The following is a 25,271-nucleotide window of genomic DNA, read 5'->3' as shown; positions in this document are numbered from 1 at the left end:
TTTTCCATGGGTTTGGTTATGAGATCATTACTGGATGCATAAAAGGAGGTATAAATAAAAACTTTTGAGGTACCAGAACACAAAAAATGGGGGTTGTGTTGCATTAGTTTTACAATAAAGAGTCCATGGGGGATATAGCCGGTGGAGGGATATTGGAGAGAGAGGAGGTGGTAGATATAGCCGGTGGAGGGATATTGGTGAGAGAGGAAGTGGTAGGTAGAGCCAGTGGAGGGATATTGGTGAGAGAGGAAGTGGTAGGTAGAGCCAGTGGAGGGATATTGGTGAGAGAGGAAGTGGTAGGTAGAGCCAGTGGAGGGATATTGGTGAGAGAGGAAGTGGTAGGTAGAGCCAGTGGAGGGATATTGGTGAGAGAGGAAGTGGTAGGTAGAGCCAGTGGAGGGATATTGGTGAGAGAGGAAGTGGTAGGTAGAGCCAGTGGAGGGATATTGGAAGCCACAGGGTCTGCTGGCGAGTCAGTGCGGTCAAACTAACTGTGACCCCAGTAATAGAAGAGCCTCTGTTCCCCCTTCTTGTCTCCCGCCCTGAGGCAGGGGCTTTCTCAGCGCACTCCTCTTCCTTCTGCTTTCTTTCTTTCTTTTTTTTCTCAGGTCATCCTTTTTTTCTCTTCTTCTCACGCCTGCTTTCTTCCTTTTCACAGCTCGTGAGCTTCTTGTTCTCCCTAACATCGCTCGTTTTTTTTTTTTTCTTCACAGATCTTTCTTGCTCTTCCCTTTTTCACACCCTCTCTGTTCCTGTTTGTCTTTCCTGGGCTCTGTGTTTCACCGCAATCTGTTTCTACTTCCTTTTTATGAAGGGATTTCTGTTTGGTCGCTCTCAATATGTTATTTATTTCTCAATGTCTTTATGTCATTCCATCTCTCTTGTTATCTCTCTGTCTATCTCTCTACTGCTATCTTCCTCACTTTCTTTCCTCCATGTCTTTCTTTCTCTCTCTGTCTCTCTCTCTCTCTCTCTCTCTCTCTCTCTCTCTCTCTCTCTCTCTCTCTCTCTCTCTCTCTCTCTCTCTCTCTCTCTCTCACCTCTCTCTCTCTGTCTCTCTCTCTCTCTCAATTTGTCTCTCACGCTGTCTTCATCCCTTTTGCGTAACCTTAGTTCTATCAGAGTGGTGATCACACACAGCAGTAGTCATGGTGACAGCAGCCATGCTGAACACAGCCCAGCAGCTGAGCTCTCTCTGAACCCTGTTCACCCTCACATTTCAACACACTTTCTAGTTCATCTTGGATTGGCTGGATTTACGTAGATGGTACAGATTAGCACGGTATTGTCTCAGACTCTCTCCATCTGAAGATTTTCCATTTGAAATCAACAGATGTTTACTCAAGAGAAAAGCCATTTGAGTCCTCCTTTCTTTTAAATCACCAAGGAGTGGAGTGATTGTTTAGATGTGAGGTTCCAAACAAGTGTGGCCACTCACTCTGATCACTAAATAAAGAAACTTGTGTGTTCTGTTTACGCTCTCAAACACGCACACACACACACACACACAAATATACAAAAACACTGTATTGCTGTCACACACACAAGCACTCTCTCTCTCTCTCTCTCTCTCTCTCTCTCTCTCTCTCTCTCTCTCTCTCTCTCTCTCTCTCTCTCTCTCTCTCTCTCTCTCTCTCTCTCTCTCTCTCTCTCTCACACACACTTTAATTCATACACATACAGGCTGTAATGTCGCACACATACAGACTCTCTTGCACACACAATCTTTTTCTCACAAACACAATCTTCCCAGACACACAACCTCCCTCTGATGTACGTAGACAACATCGGTCTTAAATCCAAAGTGCACTTGAGCAACTGTGGCCCTTATGGTTATCCTACTGATCAGCAAACTGCACAGTCAAATGAAAACAACATGTCAGATTAGGCCCTAACAAGCAGATCAATGAGGAGAGAGTTCACAGTCACAGCAGTGACATCTCTTTCTCTTTTAACTCCTCTTTCCTCCTCTCTCATTCTCCCTCTCCCTCTCTCTCTCTCTATCATATATATATAGCTCCAATCCCTGGAGTTATTTAGTGCACTCACAGCCAGATGTCTTCAAAACATTTAGGTCTCACGGCCGTGGAAGAACTGTTAGTTTACTGTGTTGTGTGGCAGACACAGAGAATGTTACTCCTCAGCAAGAGGCTGTACTCTACCTGCAGTAAAAAACACATGAAAGACATGCTTTACGTGAGTTTACGTCGTGATTGCAAGCTAGTTACACAACTTTTCAGTTGATCCTCTCTTCAGTTGTCTAACAGATTTGTTAGACAACTGAAGGATTGTGATAATTGTGATAATTGACACATTATCAAAGTTGTCTAATGTGTCAATTCGGTTAATCCCTGACAATACCCAAACTCACAGGACAACCAAACCCAACAACCTCCCTCTTCCATAAATAGACCCTTTCTCTTCACTTCTCCTCTCAACATGACATAGTTTAGGTGCCTCCAGAGACAGATGCAGGAATGCCAGGGGTCATGGGTCAGGTAGGGGGTCTGAGTTCAGAGGTCAGACAGACGTGTCTTCATCTCCACCGTTCCTCTGGCCCTTCAACATAGGACAGACAGGAAACCCACATCTCTTTTGATCCAAAATGGCCGCAGAGTCACAGTACTGGGTGGACAATGAGGGGTCTATGTCGGTGCTGAGGAGCGGAGGAATGTGTCCCATCTCCTCCCTCAGACCTTCCCTCAGGGCGACCTCCCGGTCTGCCTGGACTCACAGAGGCGCTTTGTTTGTCGTCGGGGGAGACGGGACCGCGGCCTCCCAGCCAATGGGATCCCGGAGCTGGGCTCAGCGCCGCCGTGTAGCCGGGATCCAGAGTGTTGTCAGAGCAGATAGTGATCTGGTAGGAAAACAAAACTGAGTTCTGAGTGAAGTGAAGCTGGGTGCGAAACATAGGAGGGGCTGTGAGGTGATTGGTCAGGAATGGACTTGAGGGAGGAGGCGGGGGGGGGTTGGGGGGGGGGGAGCGGTGAGATGCTACAGGATGTCTGTGAGTTAGTGTCAGTGTGACTAAACATATATTATGCAAAGGTTGTTGATTCTTGCTTCTTGACTTGTTTTTTGTTTTCTTCCATGGATGGTAGACGGTCTATCTCTGTGGGGGGTCTCCAGACACTCGCGGTAACCCCCACCCACCCTGGGCCCACCCACCTGGCAGGGCCGGGCCAGAGACACCCCCGTCAGGAGACAAGAGTTCTCCTTTCAGAAGGAAGAGCCTTCGATGCAGCCTCTCTGACAGTCTGACTCTCTCTCTCTCTCTCTCTCTCTCTCTCTCTCTCTCTCTCTCTCTCTCTCTCTCTATCTCTCTCTTACCTTTCTCTCTGTTTCTCTCTATCTCTTTCTCTCACTGTCTATCACTCTCTCTCTCTCTTGTTCTCCCTTCCTCTCTCTTTTACTCTCTCTATCACTACCACACTCTCTCTCCCTCTCCCCCCCTCTCTCTCGTTACTTCCTGTCCGGTCTGTCAAAAGCGCTGACGGGAAGCCGTTACAGAGCGGTAGAAACAGCCACGGGGGGCTGAGGGCTTAGTGCCACGCTACGTTAATTAAAGTCATATGTTCTGAACAAAGTCTGAGGGTGGTTCTCTGCGAGGCCTGGCCCCCCCCCGGTCAGCGCAGGGAGATGAACATGTCTCCAGCCTCGCATGAACACAAGCCCGCGTCAGAATCTCACGTTTAAGAGACCGGGTGTTTCTTAGTTTCCCTTCCGCTCGCTCTACCTTCGCGTCGAGGTGTGGAGGTATGGATGGAGTGTGATTCGACAAAACTGCCTTCCCTCTCCCTCGTCCTCTCAGGTGTAAAACCGTCTCCTGTCCAGGAGAGGCGTGCGAGAGAGCGACTCCGGAGACGTTTGTTTGAACTCGAGGCTGGTCGGGGCAGGTGGGTTTAGTGACACGCTTTCATTCAGATGTTGGTTGTAGTTTCAGACAAATCTGCTGTGGCAAGAAACTGGAAAAGCTTCATTTGACATGCCTGGTGCATTGTACAACCAGACCGAAGCTTCTTTCCTGAAGAGCTTGAAAGACAGGCTCACACCCTCACTTGAGCAAAGCCTGCCTGGACAGCCACAGCCACACGTTGATAAACGGCGGTATTGAAATGCAACAGCTGCCATGTCTGTTGTGGTACGTGTGATACTGATACACACTGACCCCCCCCCGGTAAGAAAACACTAACGCTTGGCGTACAGTAGTCCCATTCCAAGCGGACCTCCTGCTAGCTTGCTGGCTCGCTTGTTTCACGCCCGGCCTAAATACAACTCCATCGTCGATAGGATTAGAGAAACAAATGAGAAAGAGGAGGAGAGTTCCACCTCTTTCTCTCTCTGTTTAATTTCCCTGCAGGATTGACTGTCGAGGCTTTTTTTGGGGATGGGGGGGCGGGGGAGGGGGGGGCGGGGGAGGGGGGTTGCCTCACGATTGGTGTTTGGTAGGGAGGGGGCTGGGCAACGGATGGGGTGCCTCATCCTTGGCCGCCTGGCCCAATTTAACTGCAAATGGAGCGAAGTGTGCGCGTGTGTGTGTGTGCTTGAGTGTGTATGCAGGTTTGTGTGTGTGTGTCTGTGTGTAAGTTTGCATGTTTGTGTGTGCGTGTATGTTTGTGTATGCGTGTGTGTGTGTGTGTGTGTGTGTGTGTGAGAGAGAGCGAGAGAGAGAGAGGGTAGGCGTGGGAGGTGTGATGCAGGCAGGGGCTGGTGTCTGACTCGGCAGGGGGCAAGGTAGTGTTCTGCTCAAACACACACCATCTGTGAGGTTGTAACTAATTCTAGTGTCTGGAGGGGAACCGCGAGGACGCTCTCCTGTGTGTGTGTGTGTGTGTGTGTGTGTGTGTACGTGGGAGTGTGTGTCTGACTGTCCTATCGCCTCCTCTCAAACACTGAGCTGCTTTGTAATTGTGATCTCAGTTCCCTACCTCTCCTGGAGGGGGGCCTGTGGTGTGTGTGTGTGAGTGTGTGTGTGAGTGTGTGTGTGTGGACACCCTCCAATTTCCACTCAATTCACCTCTGCAGGCTGAATTAACCCAGGGTGTCACTGCACTAGTGGAATCATTAATGACTTCACTCCGGGAGGGAGAGAGGGATGAGGAGGAGAGGAGGGAGAGAGGGATGAGGAGGAGAGGAAAGGAGGACAGGAAGAGAAGAGGGCAGAGATTGGAGGAAGGGGAGAGGATGATTGAAAGGAGAAGAAGATAGGAAGACAAATGGAGTTGGGCACAGAAAGTGAACGGTGAAAGTAGGTTAGAAAGAGGGGGAGGAGGGAGGAGCGAGGGAGTGATGGATGGAAAGTGATAAAAAATACAGGAGACAGAAGAGTGGAGGAGTGGAGTTCGAAGAGAGAAAGGAAGGAGTGATAAAGGGAGAGGGGAACAGAGTTAGGGAGGAAGGGAGGAGGAGGGGGAGGAGAGGAAGGAAGGGAGGAGGGGGAGGAGAGGATGCAGGGATGGAGTAAGGGAGGTATAAAGAGAGGAGACTACAGCGAAGAAGTAGAAGAGAAGGGAGGAGGAGAGGGAGAAGAGAAGGGGAGGAGAGGAGGGAGGGATGGAGTAAGGGAGGTATAAAGAGAAGAGACTACAGCGAAGATGTAGAAGAGAAGGGAGGAGAGGTAGAAGAGAAGGGAGGAGAGGGAGAAGAGAAGGGAGGAAGGGGAGGAGAGGAGGGAGGGATGCAGACTTCTCCGCAGGCAGGCTGAGTCACTCCCAGTGTGTGTGTGTGTGTGAGGTGAACAGAACAAAACTATAACTGGGCCTATAAACAGGCCGATGATACCTTCCAGATGAAGCTGAGGAATGTAACCAGGGGAAGACACAACCCCAGAATAACACACAAGCTGCCAACTGCAGGCACAATGACACAACTAACCGTCTTCTGCTATAAACCATCGACCGGTCTACTGTAGACACACTAACACAACAACCATGCTGCAGACAGACAAAGTAGTTGTGTATAGCTCAGTGGTTAGATCGCTTGACTGCAGAAATTGCAGGTTCAAATCCATCCTGTACTGTAAGCTGATTGGCGTTTGTTGTTCAGCGTTTGCTAAACGAATGTTATTGTCACTAGAACACAACAACCTCAGCGGTCAAGTTTGTACTAAGATGGTTTCGGGACAAGAGTGTTGCCGGTTTAAATCTCATGTGCTCTTCAGCAAGGCCCTCTTCTCACTGTAGACGATTGTGTTGAGAGAATAGAAACAGCCAGCATCTCCTATAGGATCTCTGTGTGTGATGAGGCTGGGGGCTGGGAGTCGGGGGGGGGAGGGGGAGGGGAGGGAGGGGAGAGGAAGGGGGGAGGGGAGGGGCTGGGGACATGCATTTATGTTCTCCCACCCCCTGACTCTAGTGTGTGTGTGTGTGTGTGTGTGTGTCTGTGGAGTGTGTGTGTATGTGCATGTGTATGTGGTGTGTGTATGTGATTGTGTCTGTGGAGTGTGTGTAGTGTGTGTGTGTGTCTGTGGTGTGTGTGTGTCATGTCTCTGTCTATGTTTGGGAGAAGTGCATCATGAATAGAAAGGTTCTATTCATGCACATCATGACCAGAAGCTGTACAGTGCTTATATGAGGGCACTTCTCTCTCCCTCTCAGGTCTTGTAAAGTCTCCAGTGAAAAGAGTACATATATTCTACACCCTCTCGGTTTAAGAGGTTTATCAAAACATGTTTATGCCCCTAGCTAAGTGTTTAACCAATGAATTACAGGTGCGAAAAGACTTCTACTATCGCAATTGAAGTATGTTAATGTTTTTTGAGGGTGTTGACAGTAATGTTTTCCAGCAGCACGGAAATATTTTGGGTTTTCTGAATTCAATGCTCTCAAAGAGGAACTTGATAGTAGGAGGTAGACAGAAAGATGGAGATAACATCTTGATTTACAAGTACCACATGGTGTGTGAATGTTTTGTAATAATTACTTGTAACAAATCCAATAAAAATAGCTGTGAAATATGAACTTGGTGCACAATGGTTGTTCCACAGCAGCGTTCTAAAACGCTTCAGTATGCGTCCAGGTCAGTCATGTGACCGGTGAAAACGCTTCAGTACGCGTCCAGGTCAGTCATGTGACCGGTGAAAACGCTTCAGTACGCGTCCAGGTCAGTCATGTGACCGATGAAAACGCTTCAGTACGCGTCCAGGTCAGTCATGAAAACGTTTAGCTCGCTTCATTTTCTTCCTTGTTTGTTAGCGTAGCTCGGTACGAGAAATTACAGTAGAATTAACACAAATAAACTGAAACACAAGGATATACCCTGATGTTATTAAAAGGAGGAGGCGTTTAGGAATTTGAGAGTGCTCCAGTTTACCTTTGCCCTCCTCACTAGCGAATCCCAGGAGCCCCCCACCACCACCCCCAGTCTGTTAATGTTTACTTAAAGAGTTTATGTGGTCGACGTCCGTTAGTTCACATGCTTCCCATGTGTCCACTGTGTGGTTTATACAGAGAAACCCAAATCCAAAGATCTGCTAGAGAAAACAAACCTGGCAACCCGTAGACTCAACGCATAAGACCGTTGTCTCAAATAACCCTCACTGTGAGCGCTTAAAAAAAAAAAGCGATTACGTTGTTGGACGCGAGAAAACCGCGTCAACAGTGAAATTCCTCCGCGAGCTCACGGAGATTGGCCTTGTCTGTGTGGTTGCGTGGGCCGCCAGGTTTGAAGCTCAGGTGAAAGCTGCTGATCTCGCAGAGTCGTCGTATGTGTGGAGGCCGGACCTGAGACAAGTTTCCACAGCTGCCCCAGACAGGAAGCGGTCTGACTCTGGACTAAAAACATCACGTCTTAAGTCTCACCTCTTTAGCTCCTGTACATGCAGTGACACACACACACACATACACACACACAGACCACAGTCGCACATGAGCGAGCTGGTGCACCCAGTCTAAAGGGCCTGTAATTGAATTAGCTCCAGTGTTTTAGACAGACAGGGTTGGGTTCCTTTTTCACCCCATGTCTGTCTGGCTCTCACACTTTCTCACAGCACATTTCTTTTTCAGTCGCACACAGACACGCACACACACACACACACACACAGGCATTTCAACTATTTGTCCCTCACACACACACACACACACACACACACACCCACACACATAAACACTCCCACACAGACACACTCCCTGATTCTGGACGACCGAAACAGGCCTGCTTCTGGCTGTAAAGAATGACGGACTCGGCCGAAGGGTCACATAGATAACGGAGACAGATGAAGTCATCCTCTCGGCTCTCTGATCCACGGAGCTCCTCCACTCACCCACTAACTCACGTCCTGCCAGGATCGCTCTCTCTCACCCCGCCACCATGGAGACCTCAACCCCCACATCATACTTAGTCTTCAAAAGATGACTTTCTTCCAAGGAGAAGACACGGGTTTAGAAGTCACCCGCAGGTCGACGGAGACGAGCTTTGATTTACTGGGGGGTGTGTGGGACGGTGAACCCAGGGAGGGTCTCTCCTACGCTGGTTCCCAGGGAGCAGTAGAGAGGCTCTGTCTGTGTTCTCAGGCCCTCTGCGGGAGAGAGGAGGCAAAGTGAGCTACAGTAGCAGGCGGTGTCGTCGACTAGGCCGAACTAAAACACATGGAGTTAGTTATTCATGATGTGTTTCCGTACGATATATCGTATGCTTTATTGCTATGTGTGTGTGTTCCATTGGTGGTTGTATGGGTTTCATATGGAGAAATACATTACCATATACAGTATTTAAGACCAGTACCATGTAACTAACTGTGCCCCCCCCCACCCTCCCTGCCCCCCCCCCCCCCCCCCCCAGGTATGACTACGTGGAGGTGTTTAACGGTGGGGACGAGAAGGCCCCCACCTTGGGGAAGTTCTGTGGGAAGATCGCCCCCACCCCCATCATCTCCAGCGGGGGCCAGTTGCTCATCAAGTTTGTGTCCGACTACGAGACGCACGGAGCCGGGTTCTCCGTTCGCTACGAGGTCTTCAAGACAGGTCGGACTCCACGCATGCCCACACAGATACTGTTTGATTTGAGTTGATTTGGTTTTATCAGATTTGGTTTGGATTTGGTTTTATCAGATGCTTTTGTACAAAGGGATTGTTTTTGCATGAAGAGGTGGGTCAGGGGTGGTTCTGTTGGATTTCTTTAAATATTTTTTTTTAATTATCTCTTCATCTCTTTAACCTTTTTAAGGAGTGAGTTATTTTTCCAAAACGGAAGCTAGCTAGTTTTAGTTAGCTTCCGTTACCTAGCAACCTAGCATAATACTCGTAGCAATGCTACTACCTGCTAGTGTTACTTGTTGCCTCCTAATTGTAAATTTTGAAGCCATACTATAACGTTTGTCATATAGTTTTTGTCTATCGGAAAATAGTCGGTTGGAATGTTCAGAATCACATATGTGTGACGCTACTCCTTAACGGATCAATTTGGTTGTTTTTTTATGAGTGACTGCAACAGTACTTCCCTAGCTTGACCACAATCACGGTAAAACATCTGACACAAAAGCCGGAGTTCTGACAAGCAAACACAACAGTCTACAAGGACCTCTAACACTCTACTCCCAAAGATCATATCTGAACCTGAGACAAACAAGCCCAGATTTCCGAGCTGGACCAAACGAGCCCAGAGTTTCAGACTGGACCAAACGAGCCCAGAGTTTCAGACTGGACCAAACAAGCCCCGAATTTCAGACTGGGCCAAACAAGCCCAGAGTCTCAGACTGGGCTGGGCCCTGTCTTCCCCAGTGGGACAGGATGCTGGGCACACAGGCTTGTGTAAACATTCCTGTCGTTGTTGGACAGTGAGGGAAGGAACTCAGTTACCCCTGCTTCACATCCCTATCATCCAGGCCATCATCCAAGCTATCATCCAGGCCATCATCCAGGCCATCATCCAGACTATCATCCAGGCCATCATCCAGAATCTCATCCATGCCATCATCCAGGCTATCATAAAGGCTATCATCCATCTTATCATCAGGCCTCCAGGGTCCACTTGAATTGATGCCAATGGGGAGCAGTTCAATAAAGAGGAATCCAGCGCTCCCCTAAACACGCCCTCTATGGATGAGTCCTTTGGGGCCCATAGCCAAGGTCTTTAGGACCCTTTTCGGGGGAAACAGCTCCAGGCTCTCTTTCCATGGACACACATTAGAGAGGACTGACTGGACGTGAGTGTAGAAACACCGGCTGTTTGCTTCTGTGTCTGAGTGATGAACTGGTCGGCCTAGTCTGGAAAAGCCAGAGGGAGACCCTGTGTGATCTTAAAGCGTTTCCCCTGCGAAAAGGTTGGCAGATTGAACTGACTGGTGACACCGCAATCGTGTTCCAACTGTCCCAGAGTTCTAGTTCTTTCCTCTGTGATGCGAGGCAATCGTGTTCCAACTGTTCCAGAGTTCTAGTTCTTTCCTCTATGATGCGAGGCGGTGATGTGAGGAGAGCGGGTTAGCGGTTGTCTCTGGAGAGGCCCGGGCCGTCCCCTCGTTGTCTCTGATCCCCTGTGTGCCGCCCACGACCACGTCCTGCGTTCTGGGAGACAAAAGCACCCGGCTTCCTGTTTTCTTGTTCTCTTCCTGCCCATCTCAGCTACCGCTCTGACGGAACCAAGGGAAGCTTGTATGTGTGAAAGCGCACGTGTGTGTGTGTGCATGTTTCTGTGTGTGTGCATGTGTGTGCATGTGGGTGTGTATGTGTGTGTGTGCATGTTTCAGTGTGTGTGTGTGTGTGTGTGTGTGTGTGCATGTTTCAGTGTGTGTGTATGTGTATGCATGTTTGTGTGTGTGTGTGTGTGTGTGTGTGCATGTTTCAGTGTGTGTGTGCGTGAGTATTTGAGTGTGTATGTGTGTGTTTGTGTGTGGACCAGAAAGGTGCAGGAAACCCCAGGCTCATTTAGCTAATGGCCTGTTTGTCCTTGGAGCCTCCAGAGGTGACCCACACACGAGATGGATGCTCTGGCAGAGAAAGGACTGCAGAATCTAGGACAGGGAGGGGGACTGTGCGTGTGTGTGTGTGAATGTGTGTTAGTACACGTGTGTATATGTGTTGGTGTGTGTGTGTGTGTGTGTGTGTGTGCGTATTGAGGGCTGTATGTGGGTCGTCTCCACCTGTGTTCAAAACGACAGTGGCATCAGCTACATGACATGTTACATGTCCCTCCTGGAACATTTAACATCTCGTGCATGACCAGCAGCATATTGTAACTTCCCCTCCATCACCGTTCCCATGGAGACGTGGGGCATCTCTGTCCCTCAGCTTTCACTCTCTTCATCTGACTCTAGTACCCTCCCTTTTTCTCCCTCCCTCCCTCCCTCCCTCCCTCCCTTCCTCCCTCCCTCCCTCCCTTCCTCTCTCTCAACCTTTCCCTGCCTCCCTCTCTCTCTCCCTTCCACTCTTTCTCTCTCTCTCTTTCCCTCCCTCTCCCTCAAAGTCTATCATTACCAAAAGAAAAGGAACGCTGCTAGATTGTCATAAACATTTCCCATAATGCTGTCTGACAAGCACCATTTGTGTTAAAGATAGCGAATCACAGGGGGCGCAACCCCTGACTAATGAATATGGGGGGGAATAATGATTGGTCACTTCCCCGGGAGCCCCGCCCCTCATTCACCACATAATATGCGTCTGTGGTTTTGATAAATGATAGATACGAGTCCTCTTCAGGGGCTGAGGCTCTATATTCGTCTGCTTCTCTCCTCTTACTACGCTTTCTCTGGCTTCCTCTAACCAAAAACACATGTCTGGCGGTTTTGGAAAACGCCAATTTTTCCGTCACCACTTCAAACTGCGGCTTAGATGAGGGTCTCCCTGTGGAGGGAAGAGGAGTTGGTCTAGAGAGGGTTCGGTGAAGGACTTACATGTTAGAGTACATACATACAGGGGTTGCATGGGGGTGGGGTGAGGGGGTGGAGACGGTGATAGGTGATGAGGGGGTTTGTTGGTCTCCATAAACAAGTCTCTGCGTCTGCGCTCAATAAATACCATTCCCCCTTGCCCATCCCCTCCCCAGTCAAAACACAGACAGAAACACACTCTGGCACCAAGGGGCCAATCAGCAAATTGAAAGACGCTTCCTTGATTGTCTGATAAAAGTGAATTGGAAACAGTTCCGGTAATACAAGACATAGCTGGATTTGTGTTTGGATTTGTGTCTCCTGTATGTCATTTAACCTGCTGTAGGATGGAGCTAGCGCACACATAATGTGTGACATTATTTTGATGTTTTGTTTGCTTGACTTTCATCCTTGAGTGTCTAAAAAATAAATAATAGAGTACAACAGAAAATAACAGAAAATTGTTTAATGTTAATTGCATTGAATGTAAAATGAATTCTCAAAAAATGACATTAAAATGTAACGGATTGTATTAACTCAAAATTTGACAAATATATTGTATAAATATTTTTTAAACGTGTCCTCCCATCTCCTCAGGTCCTGAGTGTTCCAGGAACTTCACTGCCTCCAGAGGGGTGATTAGGACCCCAGGGTTCCCAGACAAGTACCCCAACAACCTGGACTGCACCTTCATGATCTTCGCCCCCAAGATGGCAGAGATTCTGGTGGAGTTCGACAGCTTCGACATGGAGCCTGACACGACTCCGCCCCCAGGAGCCATCTGCCGCTACGATTGGCTGGAAATCTGGGACGGCTATCCCACAGGTGAGGGGGAGCGAGGGGAGGAGGGAGAGTGACAGGAAGGAGAGAGGGGAGGAGAGGAAGTGAGTGATGGGGTTGTGAGGGTGGAAGGAGGGAGAGAGGAGGGGAGAGGGAGGGGGTGGGTGGGTCCGAACCAAGGGTGAAAGAAAAGAGAGAGAGAGACAGAGAGAGACAGCGACAGAGACAGAGAGAGAGAGAGAGAGAGAGAGAGATACAGAGAGACAGAGAGACAGAGAGAGGGGGGGGAAGACAGACAGAAAAAAAGAAAAGAAAATGCGATGAGGAGAAGACTGAGCGCAGAAGACTGAGCTTTTTATCGACAACAAAGCATCCTTCCCCTGAGGCCTGCAGGCATCAACAGTACAGATCAATGAGACAGAATGTCCATTATGCCCCCATGATGTGTTTCCCCTCTGGACTACATTTCCCAGACTGCATTGTTGCGTGATTGGTCTCCGGCTCAGAGAGAAAGACAGGAAGTCTATAGATTGTGAGTCTTCTGATGAGTGCCAGGGCGCCATGGTTCCCAGATGCCCACCTCTCTGATTGGCTGGCATCAGAGGACTTCCTCCTCGATCCTGGCGCCATGCCAACCAGATGACTGGCGCGGCTCTAAAGAAAAGGCCGAACCGCACAAGCGCTCGCTTTCAGGTGACGCCAGCAAACATCACGTTGCTGGCTCCCTCTTCCCTCCAGACCTGTGTGTTCTCTGCTTATCATGTCTGCCAACGCTCTATGTTCCTGGCCATTGTGTGTGTGTGTGTGTGTGTGTGTGTATGTGTGTGACAGTGTGTGTGTGACAGTGTGTGTGTGTGTGACAACAAAGATAACAGACAATGTAGGTCCCGGAGGATGAAGCGAGACAGATCTCTGGGAGATGGTCCGGAGCAGCGTGTTTGTACAGCGTGCGGTGTATGTGTGAGATGGTCCGGAGCAGCGTGTTTGTACAGCGTGCGGTGTATGTGAAGGCACACACGCTGCAGTCTTCTGAAAACATGAACTCTTTTCTGACCCTAAAACCGTTTGATCGTTGAAACGGCTCAGAAAGAATACTTCAGGTAACGGCTCAAGAAGAGCTTGATGGGGGGTTAGATGGCTGAGCGGTTAGGGAATCGGGCTATTAATCAGAAGGTTGCCGGTTCGATTCCTGATCATGCCAACTGACGTTGTGTCCTTGGGCAAGGCACTTCACCCTACTTGCCTCGGGGGAATGTCCCTGTACTTACTGTAAGTAGCTCTGGATAAGAGCGTCTGCTAAATGACTAAATGTAAATTTCAATGATGGGAATGGGACACCTGTGGCAGGTGTAAGTGAGGAACCCTGGGAATGTGCCAGTTACCTGGCTGGCAGCACGAGCACATCACACCCCAAATGACAAGTGAGAGGGGAGGAGTTGTTGAATCTATATTCACATTCTATATTCTCTAAGTGTTCTGACTTTGTGGTTTTAAGTAGGTCATGTTTTCTTATTAGCCAATAAGAAAGAGGACTGGAGACTGATGGAGACTGATACTTTAGTTGCTTAGTGTTGATGAAGCTGACAGATTTCTCTTTTCCTCCTCTCTTCCCCTTTCTTTTTTCATCAACCTCTTCTTTTTCCAATTTCTTCCTCTCTCTCCTCTTCTGATCTCTCTCTCTCTCTCCATCTCTCTACCTATCCCTCTCTCTCTCTATTTCTCACCTCCCTCCTCTCTCTCCCTTCTCTCTATATCTCCCTCCCTCTCCATCTCTCTACCTATCCCTCTCTCTCTCTTTATTTCTCACCTCCCTCCTCTCGTTTCCTCTCTCCCCCTTCTCTCTATCTCTCTCTCTCTCTCTCTCTCTCTCTCTCCATTTCTCCGTATCTCTCTTTCTCTGTATCTCTTCCTACCCTTCCACTATTCTTCTTTCCTCCTCCCCCTCTCCCCTCCAGTGGGCCCCCACATCGGGCGCTACTGTGGCCAGAGTTCCCCGGGCCGTGTCTTCTCCTACACGGGCATCCTGTCCATGACCATCACCACGGACAACGCCATCGCCAAGGAGGGCTTCTCTGCCAACTACACGGTCCGCGAGCGGCCCGAGGCCTCGGAGGGTGAGTCTGGGCGCAGCTTACACACGTACAACACTCACGCTCTCTGCACCACCCTCTCTGCACCACCCTCTCTGCACCACCCTCTCTCCAGTCAGAACACAGAACATGTGTTTCCACTGTAGTTGTGGAGCAGAGTTGGATTGTGTGCCTGTGTCATTTGGTTGTTGATGACCGTTAGATCTTGCCCCTCTTGCAGTGTTTTTGTAGTTGCTGGCGTGTTTGTGGGGTCTGTCCTATCAGTCCAGATGAACGATTTCACGAAGACTGTCATGTTGGAATTTCCCCAGATTACTGCGGATAATTTAGGGCCCCAGAGGAACAGCCGGGTCACCTGACTCGTTCACCCTGTGAAGGAATGCGTGTGTGTGTGCTCCTGAGCGTATACGCTTGTGTATGAGTATGTGTGTGTGTGCGCGTACGTGTGTTTGTTTTGGTGCACACAGGTCCCCCATCAGATGTTAATCTGTCCAAAAAGCAGTTCTCCGGATGGCTAAGAGGAGAGCTGGTGTTAAGACACAGCTCTAATTATCCCAGATGGCTGTCGACACACACACACACACAGATGAATTCACATTCTTTCCATGACAAATACAAACCTATTCTTACACACTTAGTCTCACACACTCTGCCTTGCAGACACACACACACACACAGAGGGCTGGCCGGCAGTAGTGTTTTCACAGCGGACCCATACGTGTGGAGGGATGAGTTCTCCCATCACCAGTTCTCCAGCTAGGCGTGACAGATTGAAATGAAGGCCCCCTAGTGAACCGAATCACATCAACTTTTCCACAACATTTACTATCACTTTTTGTGTATGTGTGTGTGTATGTTATATGTTAGTGTGTGTATGTGTATGTCTGTGTGTGTGTATTCCCCAAACTCTTTTGGAAAACTTTCCTAATACATTTTTTTCATTACTTGGGAGGACAGCGCAAAATAAAAGAAGATAGTTGTCAGATATCTTTATTTCTTCACTTTCTTCCAAACGTCTTTATCTTATCTCGCCTGTCATCAGCACCTCATGCTGTGACTGTGATGTGAGGAGAAGGAGAGAGAGAGAGCGAGAGCGAGCAAGAGAGCGAGAGAATATGTGTCAGATAAGGTCTTTGAGGATGGTGATTTGGGTGGTGTGATATCAGTCAAGTCCAGGTCTAATGCCTCATGAATAGATAGGAGAGAATTAGCTCCCTGTTTCAGTAGCTCCCTGGTCTGGGGGGTGGGGGGGGAATCTGGGCCTGTGTTTACAATGTTGTGACAAGTTTGTGTTTTTGTGGGCTGTGAGTGTCAGGGGGGGTCAGGCAGACCTTGCGTCTCCAGCCGCCCCCCCACCCCTCCATTAACATACACACTCACACACAACACACAGACACACATGCTGTGCAACCCATACCCCCTGCTGGGAGCATCCTTAAAAGAACACACTAGAGTGGAATTAGCTTTTGGCCCTGACTCCCTGTCTGTGTGTGTGTGTGTGGGGGTGTGTGTGTGTGTGTGTGTGTGTGCGTGTGTGTGTGTGTGTGTGTGTGTGTGTGTGTGTGTGTGTGTGAGTGTGTGTGAGTGTGTGTGAGTGTGTGTGTCAGACAGGGCAGAAACCCCCAGGGCTGTGTCAGCTCCCAGACACTAACATTGAAGGACGGGTCACCTGGGGGGACAGCTCGTGAAAAACATTTACAAGAACTTCTGAAGAGCTGCACGCTCTTTGGAAGTTCCAGCTTGAATATTTGGAGTGGATCTCTCAACTGAGAAGTCCTTCTGGAGTGTAATCTCCCAGTAGGCATGGTTGAGAAATACATGACCACGCTCTCTTATTTCTGCTAAGCGGAGGGAAACAGCCGGGACATTTATTTCCGGATAAAGCACAGTAGAAATCCATTACTCTTATCTGAATTGCTTCTATCTGAGGGGAATTCAGAGTTGCGTTCAAGTCCCAAGGAAGTTCCCATATCTCATGTCGCTAGAATGGCATTTCTCAATACGTTTATTGTAATCTATTTACATAAGTCACTAGGTTGTGAATGTTCGGAGTCGACGACGTATCAACTGGTCGCCTACAAATGTTCCACTCAATCATCCAATACCTGTCTGTAATCGGTCACACTAATCATTGTTAGCATGTCATTCCACGAGTAAAGCGATAGGCCAAAATATAACTGTCGACAGGATGTAGGCTATAGGCTACACTGTTTGCTAAATCATTTCCACATCCTCTGTTGCCAACAGACTTTGCGTGTGTGGAAGCTATGGGCATGGAGTCAGGGGAGATCACTTCTGACCAGATCAGCGCTTCTTCACAGTACAACCCCAACTGGGCGCCGGAGCGATCACGTCTCAACTACAAGGAGAACGGATGGACGCCCTCGGACGACTCCGCCAGGGAGTGGATACAGGTAGGCTATGAGCTAACTAGCCGCTAAACTGATCAATAGCATGGATACTGCCAAGTTAGTTACACGCTACCTATAGCATGATTACAGTGAGGTAGGCCTTCTGTAAGACAAAGGCTAGGCGTCACTGCAATATTTTGAGCCGATGGATTAAAAAGGGGTAAAAACATTTATTAATAAAAGCTTCATGTTAACAAAGGGTTTAAAAGGTTAAAAAAAACACACCAAAAAAGTTTCTGTGAGTTTGTCATTTAGTCAAAGACATAAATAATCTCACCACCAAAATAAGCCACATCACTAGCTACTGTTACAGTGAAGTACAGTGTGCAGAATGTGGCACATCGCAACCCATCCCTGCTTTGAAAGCATAACACAAACACGAGGACTCGTATGTGGTTATTTATAAGTACGGGAGCGAGGCACCTGTTTATCTTATGTATGTCCCCGCCACCAGCAAGTCCTGTAGCATCTCGCCTCCAGGGCTAACGTACACTGCCCTTCTCCTGTCATAAACCGGACTCATCCGGTTCAATCTGCACAACATCACACCTTCTCCCTGAAGCTTGTTCACGTGGTGGTCATTGGAGGGAAATTGGCTTGCAGTACTGAGTTATTTTTCGTTTATTTACTTAATACCCCCCCTCACACACACACTCCCACCGACACGCACACACACACACACACTCCCATCCCCAGTGTCTTATCTAGGATGTTCTGAGGGAGTGAAGGAAGATAGGAGAGGTCTTATACTTAACCCTAACCCAAACAGGGCGGGGCCCAGTCCCGGCCTATTGTGGTGGACAGGAACTAGGAGGAAGACCCACAATGCCCCTGACGGTGAGAACACACCAGTACTTCCTTCCTGTGGGATTTGATGCAGTCTCACAGGAAGTCAGTCTCACAGCTTGAACTAGCATTAGCTTTTCCCTCAGAGAGAGGTTATTGTCTGTCTGGGGAATTCCTTCTTGGGTGAGTGGAGGGATCATGAGAGTACAAACACTGGGGTGACTGTGTTCCCTGGCTGGGGTGACTGGGTTCAGGCTGTGAAGATACTGGGTGTACACCTTCTGGTTCAGGGATCTCACAGAGACACAGGTCGATCTGGACTCTGAGGTCACTTGTTGGTCCCTTGAAATGTTTTATTTAATTGGCTGTGTTCAGATGTATTGATTTAACTGGCTAAATTCAAATGTGTTGAGCTAATAGGCTGTAGGATTGCTTTAATTGGCTGTATTCATATGTATTAATTTAATTGGCTACATTCATAATTGATTTAATTGGCTGTATTAGAATGAATCTCAAAGACCTGTCTCCCCTTGTAGACTCATCGGAACATTTCTGGTCCTTGAACCACTTGGGTCAAGCAGTTTGTCTTAGTCGATGCTCTCTGGTGCAAAAAAAAAAAAAAAGTAACTACTGTACATTGTTCGAGTTCTCCTCGCAGTGTAGCAGCGTAGAGGCGCCTTCTGACAGAGTGATTTATAGACTAAGTAACTCTGCTGTTCTGGGCCCTCTGCTTTCGCAAGGCGTCTGAGTTACGACTGGTGTTTTTGCCGACAGAATTTTCCATTTTATTTGATTAAGTATGGTGCGCAGCCTAGCTCATGTCCAGCATGGTGTGGCTTTCCTCAGATCTCCATTCATCTTACTTCAGACGACTATTATGGGATGGTTAATTCATGCACATGTGCCTTCACCACACACGCCCCTATTCGTCATTTTGAGACGTTTATGTTTTATTGATCCTATTTTCAGACTGCTATCATTCATAACGTTATTTCGATGAGTTTGCGCGAGCATTTAGGATGGTCGAGGACAGGACATTCACTTTGCACCCCGTTATGATAAATCAAATGTATATGTGGAGTGCACTTTGATTATTTTTATTAAAAGATTATTATTTATTTCAACATCCTCTATATATGATTAAAGTTGAGACTCTGGAAGGTTAGTTTCATCCAGATGCCAATATTGGTCCAACTGTCATCCATTCCGGTTCATAGAGAAGATCTATCTCCAATATGGCATTTTGCTGTAGATTGACATGTTATTCAAAGCTATGAGGTCAACTCAGGAAATATTTCCTTCCTCTTCTAGTCACGGTATTTATAAACGTCTTCTGCTTGAAGAGAAACGTTTGTCTCATCTGTGTGACGCAATCAGGAAAACATAAAAAAAAGAGAGAGGGGAGGGCGAGAGAGCAGTATGCATCTGGAAAACACATTTGGAGTTTTATTTTAAAAGACAGAAATGTGAAAACAAAGAATCCTCCAGGGTCCCTGTAGAATCTCCTGTCTTCCGAGTTGCTTTGAGAAACTCCAGACTGGAGTGAAGAACCTGAAAACGCCGATACAGGAAGCTCTGACACAAATCAGCCGGTAACTCTAGATCCGTAGGCCAGGGACAGGCACTGACAGGGCGAGGGCTTGAACTCGGGGATATCTCAGAGGCTAAATGCTGAAAAACGAGAAGAGTTCCCTGTTAGGTGTTTGGCTCAAGCTGAATTGCCCTGTCAGGGTAAAAAATAGCCCAGTGTAACCAGTTCCTTGTTAAATAGTTTATGATTTAAAGGGGGCAGGGTTGTTAGCGCTGACTGCTGCTGTTTCCCCTCGACCCAGTAGCCGCTATAGCCATGTCTGTAGCTAGCTGGTTTGTTTTTTCCAACGCTTTGATTTCACACACACCCTTTCTCCTGGCTTCCCTTGCTGTTTATTTAATTTTTTTCCTCGCCATTTCTTGTGTTTCTCGCATATTTTCCCGGTTAGAAACACTGCTGCTCTGGCTTGAGGCCTGGTCCGAGTGGTCTATGTGGACCGGGTCACCCGCCCACGCGCTGCTGGCTGTGCACTGGGTGGGACTGTCACTTCAAGGCTTCGTGTTCAGCAAGAGAAGCAACATGTGCTGTTTTTTCCCGCCTCGCCAAACATCTCGCGGCCCGAACATGCGGTCGCGGGCCTTCTCCCTCTCCATCTCCCTCTGCCTCTCCTTCTCCCTCTCCCTCTCCATCTCTCTCTCTCCTTCTCTCTCTCCATCTCCCTCTCCCTCTGCCTTTCCCTCTCCTTCTCCCTCTGCCTCTCCCTCTCCTTCTCCATCTCCCTATGCCTCTCCTTCTCCCTCTCCTTCTCCCTCTCCATCTCCCTCTTCCTCTCCATCTCCCTCTCCTTCTCCCTCTCCATCTCCCTCTCCTTCTCCCTCTCCCTCTCCTTCTCCCTCTCCTTCTCCCTCTTCCTCTCTCTCTCCTTCTCCCTCTCCTTCTCTCTCTCCTCTGAGCTGGCCCGTCTCACTCCTAGATACGGCACTTTCTTAAGAAAACACAGAAAGAGAAATCCGACAAAGAATGTGGGTCACAGCCCACTGATTACAAGTATGCTTTCCTCTTGAGAGAAAGAAAAAAACAACACATCAATATCCTGTTTTTTAAAGGAAGTGCCAATGTTTTTGTTCAATCTCGTTTAGTCACAGACTGCTTGAATGAACCCCCTCCCTACACCCCCCTCTCCACCCCCACCTACACCCCCCCCCTCCTCCAGCCCCCCCTCCACCCCCTCCCTCCAGCCCCCCTCCCTTCCATTGTTTTCTCCATTAAAGACCTGAGCGAGACTATTTTCAAACCGTCGGTGCCAAGTGTTGAGTAATTAGAATATGGGGGAGTGATTAGGTCCCTGATTCAGCTCAGAGGAAGCCTGGAGGACGAGGCCAGGCTGGAGGAGACGGAGACGTAGGAGGGAACGGTGGGCCAGGACTGAACACTGGAGGGCTTCCCTGTCACACAGGAGACAGTCAAGACTCGTCTTTGGCAGTGCATTGTTGTCGTGACGCCGCGTGAAAGTTTCTGTCTGGCAGGCGCAGGGGCAGGATGTGGAGGAGTTGTTGCAGATGTATGTGGTCAGTGTCACGTTTTTCCTGGTGGAGTTTTCTAACAGTCTTTTGGAATTGTGCCTCGCTTGTGTTCCGTGTTCCAAACGTTCTCAGAACCCCCCCGGCGTTCTCAGTTCTGAATCCGTGTCTGACTCTGGCTGGGAACTCTGCATCCCCTCAAAACTCCTGCTGCTCTGTTGGTTACCCGGCCCACCCCCCCGGGAAACTATTTCCTTCATTTTCCTAGAGAAGAGAGAGAGAGAGACACCCCTGGGGGGGGGGGGGTGCAGAGAGAGGGGGAAAGAGAGAGAGACCAAGATAGATTGAAAGAGAGAAGACAGAGAAGGAGAGAGAGGAAAGAGAGAGAGGCTAAATCAGGAGAATCTTCCAGTCCAAGTGTCTTAGCGGTCTCTGATGATGTAATTACACACCCACATTTACACTGTACATAACTCAAGGGTGCTGTATCACCAGTGTCATGTCACAGTTGAGCTGTTGGTTTCAACATAAGCCGGAACTAGTTCACTTCATGTGTAAGTGCCTGACTGACTTCCTGTAAGTTCTTGGAAGTTTATTTAGAGACATTTGGGCCAGTGCAATTGTTCATAGAATGAAGACAAGAACATAAACAAAGTCGTTGTTTCAGTCTAAAAGAGGACAGTTTTAACTTATCCAGTTTCTGCTTTCAGACCCCAAAAAAACCTTGGAATTCCCCAAAACACGAATCCTGTGAGTTTAAAAAGGGGCGAGGACCTGTTCACGTGAATTTAACAAAATCCAAGACTGTCTGTTTCTACAATTCTACAGTCAGGAGCCTGACCAGACTCAGACAGGTCTAGTCAGAGTGGCCTCTGGTGCTGTCGGTCTCACATGGGAGGTTGAGTCACGCATGTTTGTTGTTGTTTACGTTTGTCTGGTTGTGAATGTACAGGGCCCGGGTCAAAGGTCACTCGCAAGCAATCCCCGTGGTTTGTGTTAGAAGCACACACACACACACAAATAAACACAGTCAATTCATCACACCCTGCTCATTAGTGATGCTGTCAGACAACCGTGAAATTGGTTCAGACTGATAGAGACCCGGTTCTCACACGCAATCTGTCTAGAACCTTCTCACTAAGTGTGTTTGACAACACACACATACACACACACATTTACTCTATCTTGCTCCGGAATCTTACCCTCCAGGAACAATGCAGAGGCAAGTAGCTATCTTGCGTTTTTTGAACAACCACCACAGTTACAATAGGCCCTTTTCAAAGCAAAACAGACTTTCTGACTGACAGAATTTTTTTTAACTGAAAACCAACTCTCCAACTGTAACTTTTCCACCACTTCTAATCCCATCATCTGTCTCCCTTCCTACAGACCGCTCTACCACTTGTCAGACCTCAGGCCTACCCTACGGTAGCTGTAGGGGTGTGTGGAGGTGATCTCTCACCCAGGTGTGAGGAGGTGATCTCTCACCCAGGTGTGTGGAGGTGATCTCTCACCCAGGTGTGTGGAGGTGACCTCTCACCCAGGTGTGTGGAGGTGATCTCTCACCCAGGTGTGTGGAGGTGACCTCTCACCCAGGTGTGTGGAGGTGATCTCTCACCCAGGTGTGTGGAGGTGACCTCTCACCCAGGTGTGTGGAGGTGATCTCTCACCCAGGTGTGTGGAGGTGATCTCTCACCCAGGTGTGTGGAGGTGACCTCTCACCCAGGTGTGTGGAGGTGACCTCTCACCCAGGTGTGTGGAGGTGACCTCTCACCCAGGTGTGTGGAGGTGACCTCTCACCCAGGTGTGTGGAGGTGACCTCTCACCCAGGTGTGTGGAGGTGACCTCTCACCCAGGTGTGTCTCTGTGTCTCCAGGTGGATCTGGGATTCCTGCGCTTCATCTCGGCCGTGGGCACGCAGGGAGCCATTTCCAAGGAGACCAAGAAGCACTACTTTGTTCGCTCCTACAAGGTGGACGTGAGCTCCAACGGGGACGACTGGGTCACCGTGAAGGAGGGCTCCAAGCAGAAGGTAGAACTCAGAACCTTCTAGAAAAAGGACAAACCTGTGGGTGCAGAACCCTGCCACAGCGCGGGCCTCCTGACCGAGCGGTGAGTCTCTCTAGCGGGGGGCTGACGTCCTGTTCTCTGTGTGGGTTCCAGATCTTCCAGGGGAACCACAACCCCACGGACGAGGCACGCAGCTTCCTGCCCAAGCAGACGCTGGCTCGCTACGTGCGCGTGCGGCCCATGTCCTGGGAGCAGGGCATCTGCATGCGCTTCGAAGTGTACGGCTGCAGGACCTCAGGTCGGTGTCCTGGCCGCTCCCGCACACACACACAGAGACATTTACATTTAGTCATTTAGCAGACGCTCTTATCCAGAGCGACTTACAGTAAGTACAGGGACATTCTCCCCGAGGCAAGTAGGGTGAAGTGCCTTGCCCAAGGACACAACGTCATTTTGCACGGCCGAGAATCGAACCGGCAACCTTCTGATTACTAGCCCGACTCCCTAACCGCTCAGCCATCTGACCCCAGCAGACACACATATACACACACACACACACACCCTTGCACACAGAGACACATACGCACACAGATATGAATACTCGCACACATTGCACACACTCACACACGCACCTAGACACACATGTACAGTCATACACACTCCAAATATACGCACACACATGTACAAACACACACATACTGTACCTACTCCCTCTCTGTTTCCTCTCACACAAAACCACATCGTGACTCAAACTGACTCAAACTGTCTTCACAGCTAGTAAACAGTCAAACATCAGATATTGCCCTTTATTGAGAACAATGACTGTTTCTAGAGATGAGCCAGACTCAGGGAGGGTGAGGACTCACTAGGAGAGTCACGGTGGAAGAATAGAGATGAGTCACTGTTCTTTCTGTGTTGAGCGGAGAACAGCCATGACTCTTCAGCTACCGAGAGAGACCCAGTGAGTCAGTGGATCAGTGAGTCTTCCCTGTGCTGAGTCGAGTGTAGCCCGCTCGGAGAAGATGATTAAGAAGCTGAAATGACACAGCCAGTCTCTGGGGGCTGTGTGTGTGTGTGTGTGTACTCATGCCAGTGCACATCCAAATCAGAATTCACCTCACACACACTCGCTTGCAACATTTCCCCTGTTTAACGAGAAGTCTGGATGCACTGTACCATGGTTCCTCAGCTTCCAGCGCCCCTAAAACAAGCGTCCCCCTCACTAACCCCGCCCTCCCTCCCTCCCCCAGACTACCCGTGCTCAGGGATGCTGGGCATGCTCTCTGGCCAGATCGCCGACGGCCAGATCAGCGCCTCGTCTCACGCCGAGCGGGACTGGGTGGCGGAGAACGCCCGCCTGCTGACGGGGCGGGCGGGCTGGACCGGGCAGCAAATCCGGCAGCCCTTCAGGAACGAGTGGCTGCAGGTGGACCTGGGCCAGGAGAAGGTGCTAACCGGGTTAGTGGTGCAGGGCGGCAGGCACCGGGACAAGAATGTGTTCATGAAGAGGTTCAGGGTGGGACACAGCCTCGACGGGGCGGACTGGACCATGGTGAAGGAGGATAACGGAACCAAGCCCAAGGTAGGGAAGTGTGTGTGGGTGTGTCTGGTCTTGACTGGACCAGATGTCATTACAAGTATAGTGAAACAGTTTGTTGGTTCGTTAGTTCGCTAGTTAGTTCGTTTCAAGATCAGTATCGTAAATAACTACAAAATGAATGAATCCCTTATCGGTTGGTTGCTTCATTGATTAATCAGTTGGTTGATTCAGGCTTTCATTCAGAGACTTGATTTAATTCACATACACGCACACACACACACACTCACGCACGCACACACACACACCAGCCCAGTGTCCATGCCTCTCTACATGCGTCCTCACTCCCTCTCCTCCAGATGGTTGTGTGATCCAGAGACGCTCTCCTCTCCTGCTTCCTGTCTCTGTCTCTCTCACAGCCAGCAGGCTTCAAACACCCACAGGAAGCACGTCTTCTGCAGCCGCCGCACCTCACACACACACACACACATGCCGTTTACACACGCTACACATACACACCACACACACACACACCCACACACACACACCCACACACACACACCCACACACACACACCCACACACACACACCCACACACACACACACACACACACACACACACCACACACACACACACACACACACACACACACACACACACCCACACACACACACACACACACACACACACACACACACAGCAGTCGGTTTATGAAGTACTTCCTCACCAGGATTCCCTTTGATACAAGGTTCCAGAATGAAATATAAGAAGTCCAGACCAGGCTAGCAGTGGTGTCAGGCGGTGT

The 25,271-nt window shown here is 49.1% G+C and overlaps 1 protein-coding gene across 1 annotated transcript in view; it reads left to right on the top strand.

Annotated features, from left to right (window-relative positions):
• Positions 1-25,271, top strand: part of nrp1b (neuropilin 1b) — a 39,047-nt gene that overhangs the window by 4,707 nt on the left and 9,069 nt on the right. Inside the window, exons 3-9 of the mRNA XM_062480507.1 lie at positions 8,779-8,960; positions 12,398-12,625; positions 14,536-14,694; positions 16,918-17,084; positions 22,795-22,950; positions 23,082-23,226; positions 24,179-24,510. Coding sequence (XP_062336491.1) covers positions 8,779-8,960; positions 12,398-12,625; positions 14,536-14,694; positions 16,918-17,084; positions 22,795-22,950; positions 23,082-23,226; positions 24,179-24,510 — 1,369 coding nt within the window. The remainder of the gene's footprint in view (positions 1-8,778; positions 8,961-12,397; positions 12,626-14,535; positions 14,695-16,917; positions 17,085-22,794; positions 22,951-23,081; positions 23,227-24,178; positions 24,511-25,271) is intronic.

The sequence above is a fragment of the Osmerus eperlanus genome, chromosome 16 (assembly GCF_963692335.1).
Source record: "Osmerus eperlanus chromosome 16, fOsmEpe2.1, whole genome shotgun sequence".
In the NCBI taxonomy this organism is placed as follows: Eukaryota; Metazoa; Chordata; class Actinopteri; order Osmeriformes; family Osmeridae; genus Osmerus; species Osmerus eperlanus.
This window is presented reverse-complemented; position numbering and strand designations above follow the sequence as displayed.